The sequence below is a fragment of the Stenella coeruleoalba genome (assembly GCF_951394435.1).
Source record: "Stenella coeruleoalba genome assembly, chromosome: 5".
NCBI classification, from domain to species: Eukaryota; Metazoa; Chordata; class Mammalia; order Artiodactyla; family Delphinidae; genus Stenella; species Stenella coeruleoalba.
Window position 1 is genome coordinate 33,067,555 of NC_137150.1, and position 23,836 is coordinate 33,091,390.

General features: G+C 47.3%; 1 protein-coding gene across 1 annotated transcript in view; it reads right to left on the reverse strand.

Moving 5' to 3' along the window:
- Positions 1 to 23,836, reverse strand: part of LOC307186455 (inhibitor of carbonic anhydrase) — a gene marked incomplete at its 5' end in the record, with an annotated part of 40,124 nt that overhangs the window by 8,020 nt on the left and 8,268 nt on the right. The window contains 12 exons of the mRNA XM_079921533.1: positions 1,455 to 1,596; positions 4,691 to 4,846; positions 7,722 to 7,778; positions 8,936 to 9,026; positions 11,051 to 11,199; positions 12,103 to 12,274; positions 13,606 to 13,784; positions 15,734 to 15,789; positions 16,611 to 16,758; positions 18,027 to 18,188; positions 19,005 to 19,113; positions 22,355 to 22,527. Of these exons, the coding sequence (XP_079777659.1) occupies positions 1,455 to 1,596; positions 4,691 to 4,846; positions 7,722 to 7,778; positions 8,936 to 9,026; positions 11,051 to 11,199; positions 12,103 to 12,274; positions 13,606 to 13,784; positions 15,734 to 15,789; positions 16,611 to 16,758; positions 18,027 to 18,188; positions 19,005 to 19,113; positions 22,355 to 22,527 (1,594 nt within the window). The remainder of the gene's footprint in view (positions 1 to 1,454; positions 1,597 to 4,690; positions 4,847 to 7,721; positions 7,779 to 8,935; positions 9,027 to 11,050; positions 11,200 to 12,102; positions 12,275 to 13,605; positions 13,785 to 15,733; positions 15,790 to 16,610; positions 16,759 to 18,026; positions 18,189 to 19,004; positions 19,114 to 22,354; positions 22,528 to 23,836) is intronic.

Consider the following 23,836-nt stretch of genomic DNA (forward strand, 5'->3'; position numbering starts at 1 on the left):
GAGGATGTACCCAGGGGAATAATTATCACGGTTGGCTGTGGAATGTATGCTGCATCTGGAGGGGGAAAAGGACATGAGGGTGGGTGTGAACAGGATCAACGGACCTCAAGTCAGTAGGAATGGTGGAGCCGGGAAGCTAGAAGGCATGCAAAGGCAGGCAGGTGGTGGCGGGCAGGATGAGATGTCTAGAGCTAAGATTGTTTTTCGTGTGCTCGTCTGCACTTTGGAACTTCCGTGGTTCTGGATAGAACTCTGAGGACAGAATTCTAGGTCTCTGTGATTCTACTGTAATCATACCAAAATGGGACCATGGACCCTAATACCAATGTACTTCCCAGTGTAAAGAGAAGTTCAACTATTTTAGCCTAGGTTTAATGTTCAACATATATTTTTGTAGTGGGGTCTGTGAAAATATGTAATTTATGTACGGCTTATGAAAGTGACCAAACTTTGGAGAGGGAGGGACGAAGCAGTCTGGCAGTGTGATGAGTAGAAGGCTCCTTTCTAGAGACTCACGTGTTCTCCACACCACCCTAACTCCACAGGGTGCCCTTCATACTGAGAATTAACTCTACCTCCTTAGCCAGGCCCTCAAGGCACCGAGACAGCCAATGCCTGCAGCTCCAGCCTCCTCCCTCACCTGATCCCCTCCCTCCCAATGCTCTACTCTGGCGCCTTCTCTGGCCTCAAATATGGCATCATTTGTCCAGCCCCAGCCTTTGTCCTTGCTGTTCCTTCTTCCTGGATTACTCTTCTCCATATTTTCTCAGGCCTGATTCCCTCTCAACATTTAACCCTCAGTTCACATGGCCCCTTTGATCCTGAGGCCTTCCCTGACCACCTTTTCTAAGATTGTCCCTGAGTCACTGCCATATCACCCCCCTTGGTCACCACCACCACCCCCAGCACTTATCACAGTCAGGAAGTGATTGTGCTTTAAGTATTTATTGTCTTACTCTCCCCACGGTGTGTCTTGCTGTTGCTCTAACCTCTCTACTTAGAATAGTGCCTGCCACATACTAGGTGCTCAATAAATATTTCTTGAATGGATGGAGGAGCCCAGGAATATGTGTTTTTAAATATACTCTTCAACCAGGTGTAAGAAGCATGTAGCCGGTGTCCTTCCTTTGATCTTAAACTGGGTCTCTGAAAGATCCTGTGACTTGTCCACAATCACACAGAAGAACAGATCAAAAGTAGAAGCAGGGTTGTGACCTGTGTCCATCAGTCTTGCCTCTCCCCAGGTGCCCTGAGTCCGCTGGCTCTGCCCAAGAGTGCTCCAGGAAGAGGCTGGGCTTGAGTCCTCAGGGCCCCTGGGAATCTGCAGTTCTGTTCTCTAATTCTGGCTCCTCCTAAATGCAGCACCCAGATGGTGGGATGATGAGAGAGGTGAAAGGGCAGGAAGTTCACCAGGCTGGTGCCAAAGCGAAAGGTGGTGGACAGATGCTACTTGCCTGAGAGCCCCACTCGAGCCGTAGTACCCCTCGTGGCTGTTGGGAGCACACGTGTGGGCTGGCGTGCCACTGCCATTGCACAGGGCACAGAGACTGGACGCTGGATCAGACCCAGGGGCACAGCTTTGACTGAAGAATTCATCTGCACAGGAGGACACGAGAGGTCAGCTCTTCCTGCCTGTGTTGGCAAGAAAGCCTCAGACTTTGTTCCTAAAATTGCCTGAGTGACATAAAGACACACTCAGGTATTTAGTACCATATGATTAGAAACAAGAAGCTTATGGAATTTAAAAAAAAAAAGGTTGCAGCTGAAGCAGAGTAAAGGGGGCCTGGCTGAAGCTGGGACAAGGGTCTTTGAGATCACAGCAGTCCCGGCACAGGTCAGTGGTGTGGACGGGTAGACACAGGTTTAGCCCTAAGAGAGTGGACAAAATTGGAAGTCCTAGGTGGTTGAACCTGTCCTGTATGCTTTCCGATCTCTACTGCCCTTGTCCATCTTTACAAGTCTGCCATCATGACTCAAAGGCCAGGAAGGGGCCCAAGAGGCCCAGCTGCCCACCCCTGTGCTGAGCCCCAGGGCACTGTGGTGAGGAAACCACACAAGCCCTGCCCTCCTGGACCCCAAGTTTCTGTGTTGACAGTCACGACTCAAGTAACCACGCCAGTGAATTTATGTTTCCCTATCATCGTGTTTCCCCACCGTGCTCTGGGAAAAAGAACATAGTTCCACGGCTACAGATAAAGGAACCTGGGAGTCAGGGAGAGCCCTGAAGTGGACAGATGAAGAATGAATAGGAATTACCCAAGTGAAGGGCAAAGGGACGAGTTTTCCAGACAGGGAGCAGCATCTGCAAAGGCCTAGGGCAGGAGTTGGGGGAGGGAGCAAACAGCACAGAGAGCTTAATGGAGGCCATCGGTCCTGGACCACCCAGTGGTCCAGTGAGTGGGAGGGGTCAGGGTCCAGACCACATGTGATATTTTACACCTTTGTGTATATTTTGTTCTTTATTTGCAGAGAAATGGGGAGCCTCTGACGGGCTTTAGACAATGTTGGGCCAGGGGTCTAGCAGCAGGGTGAGCCAGGACAGATGTGGGGTGTAGGCAGCAGGCTACTGCAGGGGTCCAGGGGACATGAGGGCAGCTTGAAGTAGCACAAAGGGGAGGGAGGAGCTACGCGGAAGGAGGAGAAGCTGATATCACTGGTGATGGACAGGTGTGTGGTGGCTGGCAGACTCATTTCCAGCTGGGGCCAGTGGATGGACAGTGGGGGGCCTCCACCAAGCTAGGCAGCTCTGGAGCAGGGCCAGGATCGGCAGAGATGATGCATTCCATGTTGTACAGGTCGAGTTTAATGTACTTTTTGAAATACTGGACTAGATAATGTCAAACAAGCAGTTCAATATACATAGGTTTGGAGAGCAAGGAGAGATCTGTGCCAGGGACAAAAACTTGACAGTTATCAGCATATAGACACAATAATCGTACAGCAGCAGACTTATCTAGTGCTTGCTATGTGCCTAGCTTTGTACGTATAATGTTTGTTTAGATCGTTATCTAGGCTATAGGCATGGATGTGAGGGCTTGGGGGTTGAGTTTAGAGTGGGGAAAAAAGTTGCTTTAAGCAACTCAAACATTTATTAACCAGGTGGGAAAGGGACTTTGTAGGGGTAGGAGAAAAAAGAAGCCAGTGTGTTTTCACAAAAGCCAGGAGATGGTGGTTTAAGGTGATCTGAAGCAGGAAAGGTCATGGAAGCACAGACTGGAGCCCATCCTTCCAGTTGAGCAACATGGAGGTCCCGGTACCCTTGACCAGAGTTCTCCCTGTGGAACCAGGTGGAGGAGCCAGAGGGCAGTGAGTGCAGCCATGAGTGGGGTGAGTGGCTGAGACCATGATTTTATGAGGTTTGGCCATAAAGGGGAGAAAGAGAAGGCAGGAGCTGGAGGGGAATGTGGGGAGAGGGAGGGTTTTTAAAGGTGGAAGACACTGGGTACGTTCACATGCTGAAAGAAATTGTTGGGCATACCAGAGGAAGAGGTAGTCACTGAGGGTGCAGCTCTGGGGAGGGGCGAGGCAGGGCCCACAGCCAAGTGCAGGTAGGAGGACGGGCTGCGTTGTAGAGGGAGGCTGAGCAAGTGCAGCCAGCAGGAGCCCCCAGCTTTGGCGGTGGGGTGTTGATGGGAACCTTCCTGAGGGTTTGAAGTATCTCTTGCAGGTGCAGATGAGATCATGTGCTCAGAAAGGGTGATAGGTAGGTAAGCGTGGGATGGAAGTGTACGGACAGCTAGGACATTAGGATAATTATTGGGAAGTGTGGGTGTGGAGCAGAGGAACAGCGGGGGTACTCGTGAGCACCAGGGTAGGGCAGGGGGCGCTGGGGTCAGCAGCTGGAGCATCTCCATGGAATGAACTGCTCTGCCCTGCGACATTCTCCAGCTGTGTTCAGCTGATCAGGTGCAGAGGGCCAAGAGAGCAGGTGACAGGGTTCCTGCAGGGCTCGGATTTGTCAGATGGCTGGGGAATTCCGGGGAGCAGGAGCCTTTTAGGTATTGGCAAGAGCATTGTTGAAACGACTAATATGGAAATTTAAGAGAGGTGAGGGTGAAAGTGAAAGCTAAAGCACTCAAAACTTACTGGTGTAAGGTTTTCAATTAAGAAAGCAGCCTATTCAGTTTATGTGGAAAGACAACACATACACACAAACACACACACATATCACATGTGCACCCCTACATTCCACTCTTTTTTTTTTTGTGGTACGCTGGCCTCTGACTGTTGTGGCCTCTCCAGTTGCAGAGCACAGGCTCCGGACGCTCAGGCTCAGCGGCCATGGCTCACGGGCCCAGCCGCTTCACGGCACGTGGGATCTTCCCAGACTGGGGCACGAACCCGTGTCCCCTGCTTCGGCAGGCGGACTCTTAACCACTGCGCCACCAGGGAAGCCCCCCTATGACCCACTCTTGCTTTGCAACCCAGGTCTCTTCCCTGAGCCAGATTTGAAAGACATAAAGAGTAGCGTATTTCCCTGAGATCTGCCCTTTGGGCCGAACCACTCCCCTCAGAAGCAATGGGAGAGGAGAAAGGGGAGTCCTGCTAAGGAGATGTGAAGCTCACTCACATGGCTGTCCAGACCTTGTCCACACCATCCACTTATGCCATTCATTGAACTGAATTTCTCCCCTACACAGGCACAGGCCCAAGGAAGGGGCTGCTGCACCACCGCTCAGAGCACACTTACCAAATTTACAGGACCCAGTTTGGTTGTATATGAAACCCATGGGGATGTTCCAGCCTGCAGAAGTGCCAACTGCAGTGTGGCAGGACTTCTTGCCTCGCAGAGAATCCCAGGTGAGGTCAGCATCTGACTTCTTGACCGCTGCCACGACGTAATAACCTTGCAACAGAGATACCAGGATGCAATTTCAATACCTCCAGGGCCCTCCCAAAATGTACTGCAGAGTTGCTGCCTGCCAGTCTCCCAGGGGAGGGGGAACAGCTTGAAGCCCTCACCTTGCTCTAGCAGATCCTCCCAGTAACCATCATTGTTAGGTACTCAGCCAAACAGAGCGACTCTACTGCTCTCCAGATATGTCTCCAGGCATACACTCACAAATATTTACACACACACACTTCATACTTTTTCAACAGAATCCTGCCAGTGCTTTATTCTTCCTCAATGATATACCTTTTTGATTCAGTAGAAATAGATATGCCTGTCTCATTCTATTTATTAGTTGAATCTAAGTTATGTCCACTGTATAGAACTACAGTGTTTTATAATCCCCATACTGGTGGGCATTGAAGTTGTGACCCATTTTTCCCCATGAAAAATCACTTATCTAAATAAAGCTTTGTATGGAGTGTGCACCTGCTTAAATATTTCTGTTGAATAGAAGTCCAAAAGAAAGAGCTTTAATGACTTCTTTTTTAAAGTCAGGTCTCTGATTTTCTAGGTTTACAATAATACCATTTTCTAATAATGACAATTTAATCTCTTCCTTTCCCCAATATATTTTTAAAATATTTTTCTTATCTTTCTGCATTCACTTACAAAATAATGTCAAATATCTTTGGTGGGTGTGGGCATTCTTGTCTTCTTCCTGATTGTTATAGGAACACCATTGATACTTGATGTATTCCTATTGCAGTAGAGTGTAACAGAATCCTGCTTGTTGAGTAAGGCCTAAACTGCAAGGCTGAATTTAGAGACTGGAATCATGGGTAATGTGGTTCCCCACCACCACTCCCACCACCCCCAACACACACACCCTGTCTTGCTGTTGTGGATGAGGTATCTATATATTCATGCCTGGAAAATTTGGGAATCAACATGGCAGTGGAAGACCTGCCCACCAGTTACTAAATGATCTCAGACAAGTCGCTTAGCATCTAGGATCCTAAATTTCTCCTCAGTGAAATGGTAACAGTAATGCTAATATGAGCACACTGTACGTTAGGAATGGGAAGGGGAGGTTACATGGATAGGTTTCCAGCCATATTGCTAATGCAGAAGCAGTACCAGAGCCCCTTTCTTGGTGAAGCAGATTCTCCTGAGGCCACCGCAAGCTCTTGCCTATCCGACTGGGTTCTATTATGCCATTCCGGCGGCCAAATACTGTTACAGTGCCTTTCTTGAGCTGTAACAATTTCTGCACAAATGGTATTATTTATTGTCATCTGGTGTGTGTGTGTGTGTGTGGCTTTGGGATTAACCCCTCTCCATCTCTACTCCAATCTAACTTTCTCCATTACCCTGAACCGTCTTCTAAGCATCCTCATTGACCTACATTTGTATATCACTGCAGTTCCTGGAAATTTCAATCACTTGTGAATCAATTAGAATTCTTTCTGACTTTACGTATTTTATAATCAGAACAACGAAATGCCAGCCCTTAGAGTTGAAGATACAGATCCAATTCAGAGAAGACAGAAAGCCGTGAAAGCAGAGGGAAGAGGGACAGTTGACCCCAGGGCTGGGGTCCTGCTGCAAACAAAGGGCAGCTGCCGCAGGGTGAGTGGCTTTGCCCCCCTGAGGCCTTTGTGGAGGCGGGCGGTGCAGGGCCTCAAGACCCCAAGCTTGTGTGCCCGCCCACCTCCTGCAGCTCTCCTGTCTCATAAGAAATTCCAAACCCAGGTGAGCACTTGTTTTCATCTCAAGATCCTCCATCACGATGGTTTCCAAAGCTTAATATGCATCAGAATCATCCCAAGGGCTTGTTAAAACACAGAGCAGCGGCCCCATCCTGGACCCCAGCAGACCTGCAGTCAGACTCAAGAACGCTCACATCTAACAAGTTCTCAAGCGACGCTGATGCCGCTGGTCCAGACACCACACTACCTAGAGAACCACTGCTCTAGCCAATGCCCAACACTAGGTACCTCAGGGACAGACACAGAACCTCTCTGCCCATGTGGAGACATGGATGGGAAAACTCGTCACCTGGTCTCCTATTCTGAAGAGGAGGTCACTCCCCAGCTATTCAAAGCCAGCCACTAAAAGCTAAAGGGCTGATTTCATCTTCATCCTCCTCCTCTTCAGTAGCAGCATCTATGACTCCCCTCCTCCTCCCCCTCTGAGGCATCCACTGGGCCCCAGAAATGTCAGGAACGGGCTCCTGCCCCGGTGCAGACATGGGTGGCAGTATGTGACAGGGAGCACTGCGGTGGGTCAGGAAGGGCAGGGGTCTCCAGTCACGGCGCCTCTGCCCAAACCTAGGTGCAGCCACTTCCTGGCTGTGTGGCCCCGGGCAAGTCACACCATCCCTGAGCCTCACTTGCCCATCTACGTGATGCAGCCAGCGATGTGCATGTTCTAGAGGACTGCCGAGCAGAGTGAGCAGAAGCAGTCCAAGCAGGAGCCCTCTGTCCACTGTGACATGCCCCACGACAGACCTGCTCCTTCACGATGGACTGCGGCAGTGTCATCTCTCTCTCTCTCTCTCTTTTTTTTCAAACAACTCTACTAACTTTGGTTTATTTGTAAGGCTTTCCTCACCCCCTCCCTGACAACAGGACTTTATCTTTTTTTGTGTGTGTGTGGTACGCGGGCCTCTCACTGTTGCGGCCTCTCCCGCTGCGGAACACAGGCTCCGGACGCGCAGGCTCAGCGGCCATAGCTCACGGGCCCAGCCGCTCCGCGGCATGTGGGATCTTCCCGGACCGGGCATGAACCGTGTCCCCTGCATCGGCAGGAGGACTCTCAACCACTGCGCCACCAGGGAAGCCCAGGCCTTTACCTTTGAGCCCCAGTGTTACCGATTCTGACTCACCTTCCACAGGTGTGTTCACACACTTAGACCCAAGCTGCTCTTTGCCATCTTGAGACACTAAAAAGAAAAAGAATTGAGGTACAGGTCATTAAATTCTCACATTACTCAAGTCCTGACTTTCTCAGTCTCAGTAGTCAAGAATAAAATGAGAAACGCTGCTAAGCAGTTTATCATTGGCCATCAACAAGGCGAGATCTTGCAGTCCTATTTCACCTCCTCTCTCCTGACCTTTGCCACTGGAACATTAGTTCCCTCCCAGAACATGCCCAACATTCAGGGAATTACAGAGAAAGAAAATGAGATGCTCATTGAAGGGGGTGGGGTGGGGAACAGAAGCCACTGAAGACCTTGACAGAGATCCTTTCGATTTGCTGTGTGATTCTAGGCATACGGACATTCTTCCCTTCCGAGCTCTGGGCTGTGTAGACAATCCTTGTAGTCATGCTGTGTTGGAGGGGAAGGATCCAGCCCATGGTTCAGAAAGACCTGGTTGCAGTCTTTATTCTACCTTGGACACATCATTCAACTCCTCCAAGCCTTAGTAAAATGGAGATACCACTATTTACTTCATAGAGTTGTTTTGTTTTGTTTTGAAGGATAACGTATGGTTTCTCACTCACTGCATAGCAGATGAGGCATTTAACAAATAGTGGTGAAATCCTCTTTTCCCCTGGCTGTATTTTTCCAGGTGGAGGGATCCCCACAAAGACCATGACCTTGTGGCCCCATCCATCAATGTCCCAGTGCATCTTGGGTGAGCTAATTTTGGATTAGTAAATTTGGCAAAAGGATCTAGGCACCTGTGGCTCTTTCTTTGTTGAAGAGAATGGGGAGAGGGTGGTTTCGATCTCATCTATGACAGAATGTGTTTTCCCTCTGCCCTCAGCATGCGGTCTGCCAGCAGACCTGTCCTCCTGAATTGGTGGGTGACTCTAACTCAAGGACAATTTGACAAGCCCCATGGCTAGCTCTATGCCATGCCCTCCAATATCACTCTTTCAGTAATAAAGGTTTTATTTTGATTTCTTTCAGCCTAAGTTCCGCATCTATATCTTAACTGGTTCTGACTCTGGGGAAGATAGATGTTATCTACTAGCTCCCTACACTCCAGATAACATCTACTGTTATCTCCACATCGAACTAAATTATTTCCTCACCTTTCTGTGTCCATAGCCCAGAAGGAAGAAAACACAGAGACCCTCCCCTCCACTTACAGTAGTTCTCTGCCAGGACAGGCACCAGACCACATTTGCCCGCTGTGTAGATGAAGCCTCCATCCAAGCTCATGGCATCAGCCTCTCCTTTCTGAAGTTAAGAAATAAACCAATAGCACAACAGTGAGGCTGTTATCCTGTCTCATCCTCAGAGGTTTCCATCTCATTGGCTTAATGTCACACGTCCTTGTGATAAACCAAATGGTGTATGACCCAGAGCTTCTGCCACATAAACACAGGGTTTAGAAAACTGGACATGCCTTTAGCCTGTTAACCCAGAAGCAAGCACCCAACCCAGGTCATGCTCCCTGGTCATCTCTGTGCCCTCGCATGAGACCCCGTTCTGAGTACTGGACATGCCATCACTACACTTTCTTTGTGACCATTGTCACTCACTCGACAATCAGACTCAGAGTATGTGTCTAATCTGTTTCTATGGAACACGTTTTCTTCCGTATGGCATAGTTCAATTCTGTTCTTATAACCCCATTAGTACTCTAATTAATAATTCATTAATAATTAACTTATGATTTTAATCAATGAACTTTTCCAACAACAGAGACAAAAAAATGCATACTTATATTCATAGATAAGGTCATCAAGAAACAAACACACAGGCACAGGCACTCTTTGCTCTTCTCCTGTTAATTGCTCTTCTAGAAATCTATCTTAAAACAGTAGTAACTACAGAAGCAAAAGCTTATCAAGCCCCTACTATGTGCCAGGCCCTTTTCTAAACACTTTACAATGATTTCCTCATGTACTCCCTCACAGAACCCAGTAAGGTAGGTACTATAATTCTCCCCCTTTTATACCTTAGTTAACTGAAGCAGAGAGAAGCTAAGTAATTTATCCAATAGATGGTCACTAAGACTTAGGTAGTTTAATTCCTTAGCTTCTGCTCATAACCACTATGGAATGTGTCAGCCTCCAGGATCTGACTAATCCAAAGGACACATCCCTAAATACTATTCTAGGTACGTTTTTTTCATCCACAAAATGGGTGAAAAATCTACCTCATAGGCTCATCATGAGGAATAAATGAGTTAATACAAGTTAAGAGCTCATACATATGCATGGCACATAGTAAGTAACTCCAGACATATTCACTGTCATTAATATTAAAGATATACTTAGAAATATTGATGGGTATAGAACAAAAATGTTCAATCCTATATTGTTTATAACAGCAAAGGATTTGGAAATCATTCAGATATAGACATTTAGAAATTGGTTGAATAAATATTTGGTGGACTATTATGCAGCCATTAAGAACATTTTAAATGAATACTTCATTACCTAAAAAGTGCACCAATTGTGCTCAAGAATTGAAATCGTAATAACAACTGTTAACATTTATAGACTGCTTATTATATGCCAGGCAATGTTATAAGTGTTTAAATTCATTTAATTCTTATAATTGACAAATTTAGGAGACTGTATAAATAGCAAGACTTTAATCTTAGACATTGGTCCCAGGGACGTTTACCAAAATTAGATCTTCTTTCTTAAGAAAAATTGTAGTCTCCTACGCTTGTCATTTTTTCAATCTTTTATTTATAAATTTTTTTCTAATCTCAAAAATATTGTCTGGTCATAGAGAAAATGGACAGTTGATACCAACACAACATCATAACTCAGAAATTATGTGGTGCTGATTTCTAAGTTATGAAGTTGTAAATGATATCATTTATTTTTCAATTCTCTTCCAGCATGTAATAATTTTATCCCCAGAAAAAAACCTGAACCTGTCCAGAGAACTGAAAAGGTTGATTTGCTTTCCCAATCCACAGGGGTCCTGACCACACCCTGGGGTGTCACCCAGCTTCCTAGGCAGGACCCCTCAGAGCTCCCTGGGCTCCAGAGCTGAGCTCCTAAGCAGTCTGGGTCCTGGGCTGCTCTGTGTTTCCGCCGGCCCCGGAGCGCGAGGGGCCTGTGGGAGCAGCAGGGTGTGGCTTTCGAGAGCTGGGGGTGGGGGAAGGCAGCACGTAACAGGTGCGTCTCAGCCTCACAGCTGATGGGAAGACATCTGGGAAGGGGGCTTCACCGCCAGACTGCAGAAGCGCTGCGTGTCTGAGTGTCAGAGCCCAACTGCAGGAACGGGGCCCTCCTTACTGCGACGGCGGCGATGCAGCCCTCCGTGGTCTCCTCCGCGGTGCACTTCAAGATGCCACCGCTCAGGGCACTCCACTCGTCACACTTGGCCTTCTCGTGCTGGCCCACTGCGCACCACATCACCCTCTGGGGGTCTTCTGTCCCTAGGTCTGGTGGAGAAGAGCCAGGGATCCAAAGGAAGCCCCCAGATGGGGGAGGGGAGGGGGGCGGTTAGCGCCACTGTCTTACGAGCGGCTGCCCAACAGCAGAGTTGGCAGCAGTGTCTCATGCCCATGTCACCGCTCATTGCTGCCTATCACCTCCCAGGAGAAATGGTGAACTCGGTTCCCAGAAAGAGCAGTGAAGGCAGAGCCAGCACCCTCCTGACCTCCCCTACTCAGACGTCACCACCCCAGGGGAGGCCTCTCTGAGCACCAGCCTGGCTCAGGGCCTTCTGGGGTTTTCTCTTCCAGGATGGGGTTCTCCCACCGAGGGAGCATCCCCTAGTTGGAAGCCAGTGTCATTTGTTCTGGGTGGGCCTGCTTGCTCTGACGCCCACATCAATCTCAGTGGCTTTGGTACATGCTCCATAACTACTGGTTAACTAAATGAAGGGGGAAAAACAAAAGGAAAGAAGGAAGGAAGAAATAAACCATGGGGATCCAAGGGAAAGCAGGCACTGGATTAAAACCCTCTGAAATTCTAGCTGTGCTGCCGGTGGTGGCAGAGGCTGTGTTCCCACTGCAGTTTAGGATGGGCTATTTTCCCTGTCAAACAGACCTACTGCAGGGTGGGGCAACCCTGGTTCACACAAGGGAGCCAGGACCATCATTACTTCAAGTTGCCTGTAATCTGAAGGTCTTTCAAAGCCTTTTGTGACCCCCTAATTCAGGCCTTTTCCCCAGATCAGCAGAAAATCCTTGCATGAACCCAATGCAGGTGGTAGTTCCCTTGGGCCCTGCAGCCCAGTGAAGGTTGGGTGAGGTGAGGCTTGTGGGCACCAGGAAAACCTCCATGGCCACACCCTGCCCCATGTCCAAGCTCTCCAGGTCCCCCCGCAGGACCTTACACACCACTCATTAGATGCTGGATGGCAGAAAAATGCTCATATCCCAGGTATAGCTTGGCGTCCATCTTAGGTGGGACTCTTAAAAACCCAAGGGCGGCGTCCGTAAACAGCAGGTCCTTTCCATGAGGAGAGCCGAAGAGCTGGAATTCTGCTGACTTGTCTTTTCCAAAATTTTCCTGTTCAAAGGATAAAAGAAACAGTGAAGAAAGGAGGCTAGCATAAGGAAGTAAAGGAAAAACAAACCCCAAACCAGACAAGGAGAGCAGAGAGCGAGAGAAATATGAGTGCCTGAGAGTAAAGACCATGCCAAGGCCCTCCAAAGTCCCTGTGGCTCATGGGGTTCTCAAATCTTCTCCAGCAAATCCCAGCTTGTCTGCTTTGTGGGCCTCAGAGAGACTGCCAGGGGCTGCCCCCAGGTCTGCATAAAGAGTAATGGTCACCATGGGCCAGGCAGCTGCCCCTCTCCTATGCTGCATTCCCATGGGGCAGCCAGTGATGGTGGCCTTGTTGCTGGCCATCTGATTGCCCCAAGTGGCTCCGGTGGGCTTCATCCTGGAGCGGGTGCTGATCCAGGACCATCAAGCCTGGAGATCAGAAGTCCTGTGCGCATCTGCCACCCCAAGCCTGCCACTGAAGGCCTTCAAGCAGTCCCTTCCTCTTTCTGGCCCCCCCCAAAAAGCGAAGGGCCCTTTGCGTATAATTCCCACTGACTGGCCCAAAGCCATTCCTGATGGTAGCTGACAGTAACACCTACCCACACACTCTTTGCGACGTCTGTCTGCTTTTTGCTTTTGCAGTGGCTCTGCATGTTGCCTTCTCTGGCAAACCCCACATTTCCTTGGGGTGCCCACAGCTTACCCCGGGGCCCAGGAACCTTTCCAGGTACGCCCTGCAAGTCAGTCCCTTCAAAGTGCATAATCCATGTCCCCAAGGTTGTGTCCTCTGGTGATTAGCTGTGTGTATAATGTGCTCACCATATCTTCCACAGTCGTCTGTGAGTGACCCAAGGGCAGGTCTGTGTCTAGTTCATCTCTGACCACCCAGTGCTGAGCAGAGGGTGCTGACAGAGATGGGACAGGTGACCGGATGAGGGCGGGCTGGGAGAGAGGGCCGCCAGCGCAGGACACAGAATGCTCACAGCCGGGAACCTGCCGCTGAGGGGTCCCCACCAATGGGATAAGAGGGGAGCACCTCATGGAGGAACGGCACCTGCATTGTAGCCTGAGGACCTCTTTACAACTGAGAAGAATAAATTGGGGCAACAAGGGGCTTCTGTGCAGTCTTTGGCCCATGGCGTTGATGATGCCAAGGGAGGGAGTTTTATGGCCACTGCTGCCCATCACGTATCCAGACCGAGGGCTTATCAGTGAAGCGGAGGACATGTGGCATGGTTCCCGCTGTGCTGGACACCCACGACTTCCACAGTGGCTAGAAGGGAGTCAACGAGAGCGCCCCAAATCTAAGCAGAGACCCCTACGCAGGAGGGGAGGATGGTGGGTGGGGCTACCTGGGCCAGGTTGAGAAGCTCCCAGATCAAGTCCTCCTTGCCGCCCATGCTTCGTGCCACGACAGCGTGGGAAGGGACCCGGGCCAGGTGGCACCTCTTGTACTCGTCCACAGGCCCCCGGGTGTTGTCCCTGCAGAGCAGCTCATACTCGTCCCTGTCAGCCTTGTCAGCCAGGTTCTCTGTGGAGGGAAGCCCACATGAGCCGACGGCAGGCAGAGAAAGAGGTGTGGTCCCTGCCCCTCCCTGTATCCCAGATTGTTTGGGGATTTGTTGAAATAACTTTCTAAGCCCAAGATGGAGCCGCTCCTGCCTGGAATGCCAGGTCACCACTGAAACTTAGATAACTTCCTGTGCCTGTAAATGTTCTGCCTGACCAGAAACACAGTCTATCCAGTCAGCCAGGCCCCCAGTGCCAAGCCAACTCTGGGTCTATACTTCCTTCCTTCTTCCTTCTCACCCTTGGCAATGTGGCCCCAGCCAATCAGATATTATCTATTTTTCTCTTAGTTGTTCTTTACCCTATCAAAGCTTCCTGCCTTCTGCCCTATTCTGCAGTTCTCTGAATGGAGACTGCCCACTTCAAGAAGTGTTGAAGTTTGTATCACCTAAACTGTCTTCTTTAATCATTTTTTAACAGCCTGAGGAGGACTAAAAGAGAATCTTTTCCAAATACATTTTATACAGGTGAGGATGCTGAGCCCTCAGGAGATGAAATGACACATTCTCACTGCAGAGAGACCCAGGGCTGGGAGGCATGCTCAGCCCAAGCCTCTGCTAACAAGGATGATGACAGCAAATGTTTTCTGAGAGCTCACAGCACACCAAAGACTGACCTGAAGGCTCTCCATGCTCTGTCTCGTTTAATCCTCATAACAACTGGGGGAGGCTGGTAGATTATCCAGATTATCCTATTCTAGAGATGAGGAGACTGAGGCTAAGAGGGTTAAGGGAACTCATCAAAGTCTGAGTTAGTCTGTGGCTGACACAGCGCCAAGCTAGGACAATGAAACTCAGAAACTTCTGCTTAAAAGACAATGAGGGATCTTATATAATAGTGGACATGTGACTTTCAGCAAAGGGAAATTGGGATGGTCTCGGACAATTGGTTGTTTTCAGAAAGTGAGGATGTTTTCAGTTCTCCAGGGTGAGCATTAGAAGATGCTACCCATTGGCCTAACTGTGCCAACTTGAGCAGCCAGAGGAAATAACAATGACGGCTATCGGGAACAACTTGATTCTGGGAGACAAAACCCATAGATGACACCACTAATTAAAATTATTGATGATAAGATACACATGAATTGCCAAAATGCTAGCAAACCAGGTCAGTGTGTGATAATGAGGGGACAGTGAATTGTGAACAGCTGAGCAAGGGAACAAAGCCACTACACTTCTGCTCCATGTCAGGGAAAGACACCAGGCTGCGAGGAACCAAGGCCCCTGGAAAAAGTGAGGGCTCAAAATTCTCCTTGAGGTGGCAGACACATTTTAAAAAATGAACCTAGCATAAAATACACATCTCTTGTTTAAACATCCTAAGTGATACAAGTGTGTTTTGTATCTAACAGAAATTTAATTGGTTATAAAACCCAGAATCTGTAAACTGAACTTGTCTGAAATATTATTTTGTTTGTTTCTGATAAACTGCCCAAAACTCTGGAAGGTTTTTTTTTTTTTTTAACATAGAAATACATCTTTGTCCATGGTAGTAATGCTTTTGCAACAGATTTAATTATAGATGTGCCAATAAGTTCTGAAATCATTATAATAATCTGTGTTTGTTTAAGGTGATTAAAGCATTTAGGAGCCCTTCATAATGAAGTATTCAGGAGAAAGTGATTAGATCGGAAACTGGTATTCCAGTGACTAAGAGAATCTGATTATTAAAACTTGTTTTATTAGTTGGTAAGTAATGCTTAAATGCTCAGATTTGTTTGGTAGATTTATAGACTGAACAAACTGAGCACTAAACAAAGTACAAATAGTGGAAGTGTTTTTTATACAGAAACTCTCCTATTTCATTAAGATCTTAGCACCACCCATCTCTAGATGTAAGGCGGCTCAGGAAGCAATGAGTTCCTCTGGCCAGAGGGTGGCCCGCAGGATTCTTCCTCCATCCGGCACTTACCAAACACCGTCATGTGCCTCACGAAGCTCACGTCCCCCACACTGTCCTGAAGACACCTGAGGACCAGGACAGCTGTGGTCAGGCGCTGTCCACAGCACAGTCTCGCCCCTCCCCCAGTACCCCCCTCCCCAGGCTCTGCCCCGGGCCACTGGCTAACAGGGCTTCACCCACAGTTTCCCAGGCTTCAGTCCGTCCTCACAGAGGTGATGGCCCTGTCTGAAGACCCTTTGAATCCCCACAGCCAAGCCAGGTCTGAAGCAAGCAGGAGCCCCCTAAGCTACATCCCAGGCAACTCTGGGGAGGGAGGCTGCAAAAGAGGAACCCACCACCTTCCTCTTCGAAGGCAGCCAAAAGCAACAGATTAAAAAAAAAAAAAAAAAAAAGGTTTAAAGCCTTTTACATAGAGGTTAAAAACTCTAGACAGGCTTGGACTCCCGGCCAGTTTTGCTCTGGTTTTGAGCAGCAGCTATGTCTCTTGCAGGGTGTGGAGTATGGAGAGGTGCCTGCAGGCAGGGGGCTGAGAGGGAGGTGGGGAGAAGCAGCATGCGTCCCTGACACAGAGATACTCAGGTAGAGAGAAGCAGCTGGTGTAGGGGAGGGTTCCCAGCCCTTGGCCCAGCTGGGAGTCCAAGCCTGTGTCCATGGATCCCAGAAACCTCCCTGGTCCAGACCCCTCCATCTGGGGAGACGAGCGGGGCTCCCCCACAGAAGACTGCCCCTCAGGACGGGCAGGAACGAGGGTGGGCCGTGGGAGGCACTCGAGACCCTGTGTTTCACACCGACACTCTAGGTGGTCTGAGGCAGGCCCCGTCCACTCCCTGTGGCTTAGTTTCTCCATCATCAGAGTGAGGAAGAGGAGCAAGGGGGCCCCACTCACTTGAAGGCCCCTGAGTAGCCGAAGTACGGTTCGTGGGAGTTGCAGGCGCACTTGTCGGTCCCCTTCCCCGCACACAGTTGGCACAGTTTGGGGAAAGCCGTCTGATCCGCACAGGGGACGCAGCTGTCCGCGAAGAACTTAGCCGCTGCTGCTCAACACGGAGACACACGGACCTCAGGGCATGAGCTGCCGGGGCCCCTTGGTCACGCATGCGTGTGTGTGTGTGTGTGTGTGTGTGTGTGTGTGTGTGTCCGTATGTGAGAGCCCAGAGGTCTGCATGCACTGCCTGGGACTGTCATGAGGAAGTGGGTGTGCAGAGGTGGCCGACAGTGCCCAGGTCTGAGGGCGTGGCTGGCTCACGCGTGGTCCCGGGGCTCCAGCCCAAAAGAAGCTTCCCAGCCTGTCCCCTGCAGGGTGCGAAAACTGCTGAGCTGCACTGACCCAAGCTGCAGCCCCAGCACCACTCACCTGGTTAGCTCACCAACACGGAGGCTCGGGGGTGGTGGGGGAGGCCGCAGGACTCTAAACACGCAGGAACCCCCGACAGCCCTTCCTTATCTCAGGACGTGGTCCCACCCACCCCTCTCCTCTTCTGATCCAGGGTCTGTGGTGGCTCCCGGGGATCCCTCTTCCAGGAACTCATGGGAGGGGGTTGGATTAACTTGCCTCATGGGCTCGGGGGTGTGCCAACAGCCACATCATAACCGCCCAGACAGACGTCCCACAGCGTCTGACACCGGGGCAAGCAGGAACCCCAAGAAAGGGCAAACATAGCCAGAGCTGTGGCCCAGGCTGCGCACCCCATCTGACCTCTGCAGCCCCAAACACAGGTGAAACATAAATGCTGCAGAGTCGGCAGGGCTCAAAAAGACACAATTTTGCAGAGCACAGAAAATTTGGCTGTCATCTTTCAGGGGCTGAAAAGGCACCCTAGGCTCACCATGACTCATCGGAACTGAACAAGAGACTGGAGTACACAAAAAATCATAGCTCTGGTCCACTCATCCCCTCTCGCCTTCATCCCAAGCCCTCACCCACAGCACTGAGGCCTGACTGCTGGCGGTATGGCGATCATCCCCAGTGAGCCTTCCTGGGCAGCTGGAAGGCAGTTCCCCTTTCTCATCAGCCTCCACGATGGCCCTTATCAAGCCAAACTGCTGGGATTACCGTGAATGTGGGGCTGCCAGGAGCTCAGAGACCGGGGTTCCTTTGCTGAGAGAAGGAAAGACTCAGCTGCCAGTTCCCAAGGCTCGCTGGTGCAGCAAACCCAGACAGCACACGTTTAAAGCAGGTTGTCCCCATCTTGGAGTTTATGAAACCTGTACGCCTGTTAGTGTTCGTAAGGCCCCAATAGAATCCACGTGGGTGCTGGGAGTAGGAGCCCTGCCTCAGGGCACCCCGTCCCAGCCAGCTTACCTTTTTCAACCAAGTCAGAGGGAAGAAGTATCCCGATGGGGATGTTCCACCCAGGAGACCATCCCAGGCCTGTGTGGCAGGACTTCTTGCCTTGGAGCTGGTTCAGCTGGAAATCGCTGCCTTTCTTCACCACGGCTACAACATAATGGTGAGTCTGTGGATCTGAAAAGGAGTAGAGAAAGAAGGGCCAAAGGAAGATGCCACATCATTGCCACTCATCTTACAGAGTGTGTGCAAAGGAACTTGGGGGGATCCTAGGACCTGCAACATCTCCTGGTAAGCAGGCAGAAAAGGAAAGGGAAAGGCCCTTGATTGACAGAAGAAAGGAAACTGCCCCTCTTCAAGGCAATACACTTGAGTTCTTTTTCTGCACCAGCTATTACAGGGCCTGCAGCTCCCAGTCATTGAGATTTACTGTTTCTCCCCACGGGCTCTTCTCCCTTCTCTGTCTGCAGCCTGGGCACGAAGATGAAGGTGTGGGGGGAAGGTATGGAGGGCGTCTCCAGGGTTTCGCCAGGGCCCTGCAAGCTGGACTCAAATTGAGACAGACCGTGCTCACACACACACTGGTGACACTCATGGACAAGTATGGCAGGCACCCCATTCTTCGCCTCCCCAAACCCCATTCTTCAAACTGTGTTCTCTAGCAACTGCAGAGGACTTGGCACACGGAGAGGATGTCCAGGTCTGTGTGTCTCCAGAGATGGGCGACCCCACCGGGCGGGCAGTGGACTCTGGACAACATGCCCGCTCTCACTCAGCAGCACAAGCAGCATTCCCATCAGGATGCTCAGAGTTCACAGCTTCCCAGAAAGAGCCAAGATCCCAGCCCCCACGAGTTAGCGGAGGTAACAGCCTCTCACAGTCTAGAGAACTCCAGCAGCTTTGTTCCCTGCAAGTGTAATGCCAACAGAGTCCCTGCCTTCTGCTGTGCCTGCTGTGTCAGAACAGAGACCTGGGTCCCCGTGGAAGACGCACCATCTTTTGACCCGTAGAATTCTGCCACGACGGGCTTCAGGTTGTAGGGGGCCAGGCCTGCCTCAAACACCAAACCTCCATCAATGGTCACAGCATCTGCTTTGTTTGCCTGAAAGAGAAAAGGCCAGACATGAATGAAGCCCCTCACCTCTGAGGAAGACTCACCTAACCCTCTGCCAGGGACACTTGACAAGTATCGCCATGGATACTTGGTATGGCTCAGACCTCCTCCACCTCCCTAGTGTTGGCTCAAAAGCCTTCGCAGTGAGCTTTCCTCCGACTGTGCTCTTAAAACTACCACCTCATAAATGCTGGAAGCCCTCTGTTTCTCTCCTGAGCCCTTATCAACCATCTGACAAACGTTTATTTATTGTTTGTACTCCCCTTTGAAATGCAGCCTCCTCCAGGGTGGGGATGTTACTGTGTTGTTTTATCCTGCCAAATCCCAGCACCAACTGCCAGTAGGTGTCCAATAAATGTTGAATTGAGTGAATGAGTTGTAGAATATTTCCATCCATAAGAAGTCATGGTTTGCACTCTTGAGTCTGGATTCCCTCTTCAAGGATCTCTCAGCCAAGAATTCCTTCCTCCCTGAGAGAAGCAGTAACTTCACAGCCTCTTCTCAAAAATGAGGTTGGATTATTCCCTACCCCTCATTTCCTCATGGAAATCTTTTTTTTTCAACTGGAAGTCTGTACCTCTCAATCTCCCCCACCTATATCTTTCCTCCTCCTACCCATCTCCCCTCCGGCAACCACCCGTTCTCTGTATCTATGACTCTGTTTCTGTTTTGTTATATTTGTTCATTTGTTTTGTCTTTTAGAGTCCACATATAAGTAAAATCATACAGCATTTGTCCTTTCTCTGTCTGACTTATTTCACTTAGTATAATACCTTCTGGGTCCACCCATGTTGTCACAAATGGCAAGATTTCATTCTTTTTTATGGGTAATATTCCATTGTATATATACACCACATCTTCTTTATCCATTCATCTACTGATGGACACTGAGGTTGCTTTTGTATCTTGGCTATTGTAAATAGTGCTTTTTATTCATTTCTTAATTGACATTTAAAGTAATTTGGCTTTTTATAAATTTAATACTACATTTCTGTATACTTGCCTCCCTTTACTCCATCTCATTTTTTCTTACATATATTTTACAATGTGTATTCATATATAAGTATATGTATACATATGTATATACATATATCAAGTTAGTATTCTGTTGGTTGCATGTATCAGAAACCAATTTAAGAAAAGGAGGGATTTAGTATAAAGGTAAAAGACAAGAAGGCCTTGTGAACACCATCAAGGTCAGAAGCAACAAGAACAGGTTTCAGTCCATCCCCATGGGCTCCAGCTCATGACTGAGGTTCTAGATGGTTCTCAGTCTTTCCTCCTTTTCACACATCTTCCCCCTCCTGCCCACCTCCTCCTCAAGTTCCAGTATCAGATGCAAAGACAATAGTCTTACAGATATCTCTTAACCAGGTCCCACAATTGCATAAGGTCATATATAAATATGAATGAATTAGAGAAAATAAATAAAGTTAGTGTACATCTTTATGACCCTTACTGAATATTTCCAAATTTTTCTCCAGAAATGATGTAGAAATTTATAATTTCTAATGCCCATAGCAATACATACCAATTTCACGCAAAACTACCGGCAAGAAATACTATCATTTAAGAAATGTTATCACATTACGAGATATAAACTGCTACCTTAAGGTGGTTTTATTTGCATCCTTTGATTATTATAAAGGATGAACATTTTCCTTTCCTTACTTGTATCGTCTATTAGTTGTCATTTCTGTGAGTAGTTTGTTTATAGCTTGTTATTCTTAAGCATTTCTTATAAATTTAAATGACATCTTTACATAGCTTTTACACTACACTGTTTCGTTATAGCTGATGTGAATATATTTTTCTGTATGCTTAGGGCTTTAATTTTTTTCCTTTGTCAGAGACTTAAAATTTTTACATTTCCAAATTTGTCTACTTCTGTGATTTATCTTTTTATATCTATCTACATTAGTCAAATTGAGTCAAGCTGGGAGTTTATTTTGGTAAATGGATTAAAAATCTCACTTGATTTTATTTCTAAATGGCTATCCAGTTGTCCAACTAAAGAATCCTTTCTCAGACATTTGTTTGGAAAGTATGCCTTATCATACAATATCTAAATCTATGTGTATGTAACCATTAAGCCTAGGACCAGACTGCCTTAGTGTTGGACATTCATCATAGTTTGCATCTACATCATATCACGTAGATAATTAGACAGATGTATGTATGTATAGAAAGCTCGGAATACGTCTGAATTTTGTTCTCTTCCAGATCTTCTACATCTGTCCGAGGACCCTGTTCTTTGTAATGCTGTTATTAAATATGTTATAGTTTCAGGCAGGCCTCAGCTACTCCCCAGCTCATTTTATTTTTCATAATACTATTTTATATTCTCACCCATATTTCTTCTTAAGAATTGTAAACTTATTTTACTGACTTTTTAAATTTTATAATATAATTTTGATAACAATTATATTAAATTTATGAATTAACTTTGGGAAAATGTGCACATATATGAAGTTTAGTCTTCCTGTCTGGGAATATGGCATATGTTTTAATTTATTAATAAGTACTGTTCATTTGTCTCAGACTTTTGTATTACATTTATAATAATCTTGCGGATCTCTCATATGATTTTTTCCCTGCAACATTTTTCTGTATATCATTTTAAATGTAAATGAGATCACAATTTGAGGTTATTTTTCCCCAACTAGTGACTGTTGATATATGAAAATGACATTAATTGTGATATATTTATCTTTTACCAAACTAATTTTTTCATTAATAATTATGGTAACATTTCTCTTGATTCCATTGTACTTTCTAGGCATGCAAGTATCTGAAAATATTGATATTTTGTTTGTTTCTATCTCATATGTATTTTATATCATTGCATTACTAGGAAATTCCAAAAACAATATTAAGTAATAATAGTGATACTACAGCTTCTTGTTTATTTCTGAGTCTTTATAGATTTCTCTTTCAGTGCAATTCTGGCTTTGCTTTACCGTGGCCATTTTCACTGAATCCTTCTCTATCAGTTGTTTAATTATTATTATTGTTGTTTTCACTATTAATGAATGTTGAGCACCTATATTTTCATCTACACATAGTCTCTGTACTTTGAAGTCTTTAGCTTATTTCTTTCTCCTCTAAAGCATGGTCTAGTTCCTTGCTAGAGAGAAAGTTGTTCTGAAGCAATAAACTATAACAAGTACAAAAAAAGAAGGAGAAAGTATGGATTTTCTTCCACTCTTCTTAGGCAGCAGTGACTTACCACAATGGCCTTGATGCACTCAAGGTAAGAGGTTCTCTCCACACAGGTGACATGAGGACCCTCCACTGAAAGGACATTATTCATGTTGTCACGGAAGCTGTAGCATTTATTGGCCTCATGACTTGAGATAGTGCACCATCTCACAGTTTTTTCAGGGACAGCCAGACACAGCCCTACGGGAGACAGGCCAGGGGTGTAAGTGACCCACAGCACTCACCTTTCTCTGCTGTAAGAAGAAGGTAAAGACAAGGTCAAGGGTTGGCTGAGAGGGGTAGACACACATTGGACTGGCTGCCTGGCCCACATAAATTCTCAGGTCCCATTTCTCTGGTTGTGCCTTTTCCCTTGGAGAAAAAAGCCAAAGCATCCCCCCAAAGTTAAATACAGAATTATCATATGACCCAGAAATTCCACTCATAAGTATATACCCAAAAGAATTGAAAACAGATACTCAAATACATATATACAAATATTCAGAGCAGCACTTTTCACAATGGTCAAAAAAGGTGGAAACAACCCAAATGCACAGCAATGAATGAATTGATAAGCAAAATATAGTACATCCACAAAATGGAATATAATCTACCGTAAAAAGAGTAAAGTACTGCTACATGCTACAGCACTGATAAAGCTCAAAAATAATACGTTAAATGAAAGAAGCCAGACACAAGAGGCCACACATTATATGACTCCATTTATATGAAATATCTAGAATAAGTAAATCTACAGAGGCAGAAAGCAAATTGGTGGTGGCCAGGGGCTGGGGAAGAGGAGGATGGGTACAGGATGCTCTCTTGGGGTGTTGGAACTATGGTGGAACTAGATAGAGGTGGTAGTTGCATAACCCTGTGAACATACTAAATACCACTGAATTGTACACTTTTAAATGACTAATTTCATTTTAGTGAATTTCACACCAAAAAAGAAAATAGCATTATGGGAAGGAAGATTTGGGCCTAATGATTTAATCTTTGTCTTGGCATTAGATACTCTAACCTTACATGGTAGTAACTGCTGGGGCATTAAAATCAGTGTCTGTTCATTTCACTGGCACTTTAGGCTGTAGTAATTAGTGTTAACAATAATGCAAAGGCAAAATGCTGTTTACAGAACTGTGGTATTTGAGCAAAATGTCATCTTAGATGAAATCTAGCAGATGCAAGTAACAGCAGTCACAGCTATGAATTTTTGAGAAGGCCCTGTGTGTCAGGCCAGGCACATGACCCTCCTCGAGTGCCCACAATTGTCCTGCTGGTTAAATACTGGTGTTCCCATTTTGTAGATGAATTTAAACAAGCAAACAAAAAAAACTGTCAGAGACATCAAATAACTTGAGATGAAGCTAATACTTGAAACACCCAGGTTTGTTTGACTCCAAAGCCTGTATTGTGTTTTAACTGTCTGCAAGTAGGAAATATCAAAATAAATGGGACTGGAGATGTCAAATTTCCTTAGAGAGAATCCCATACCAAAGACAGGGAG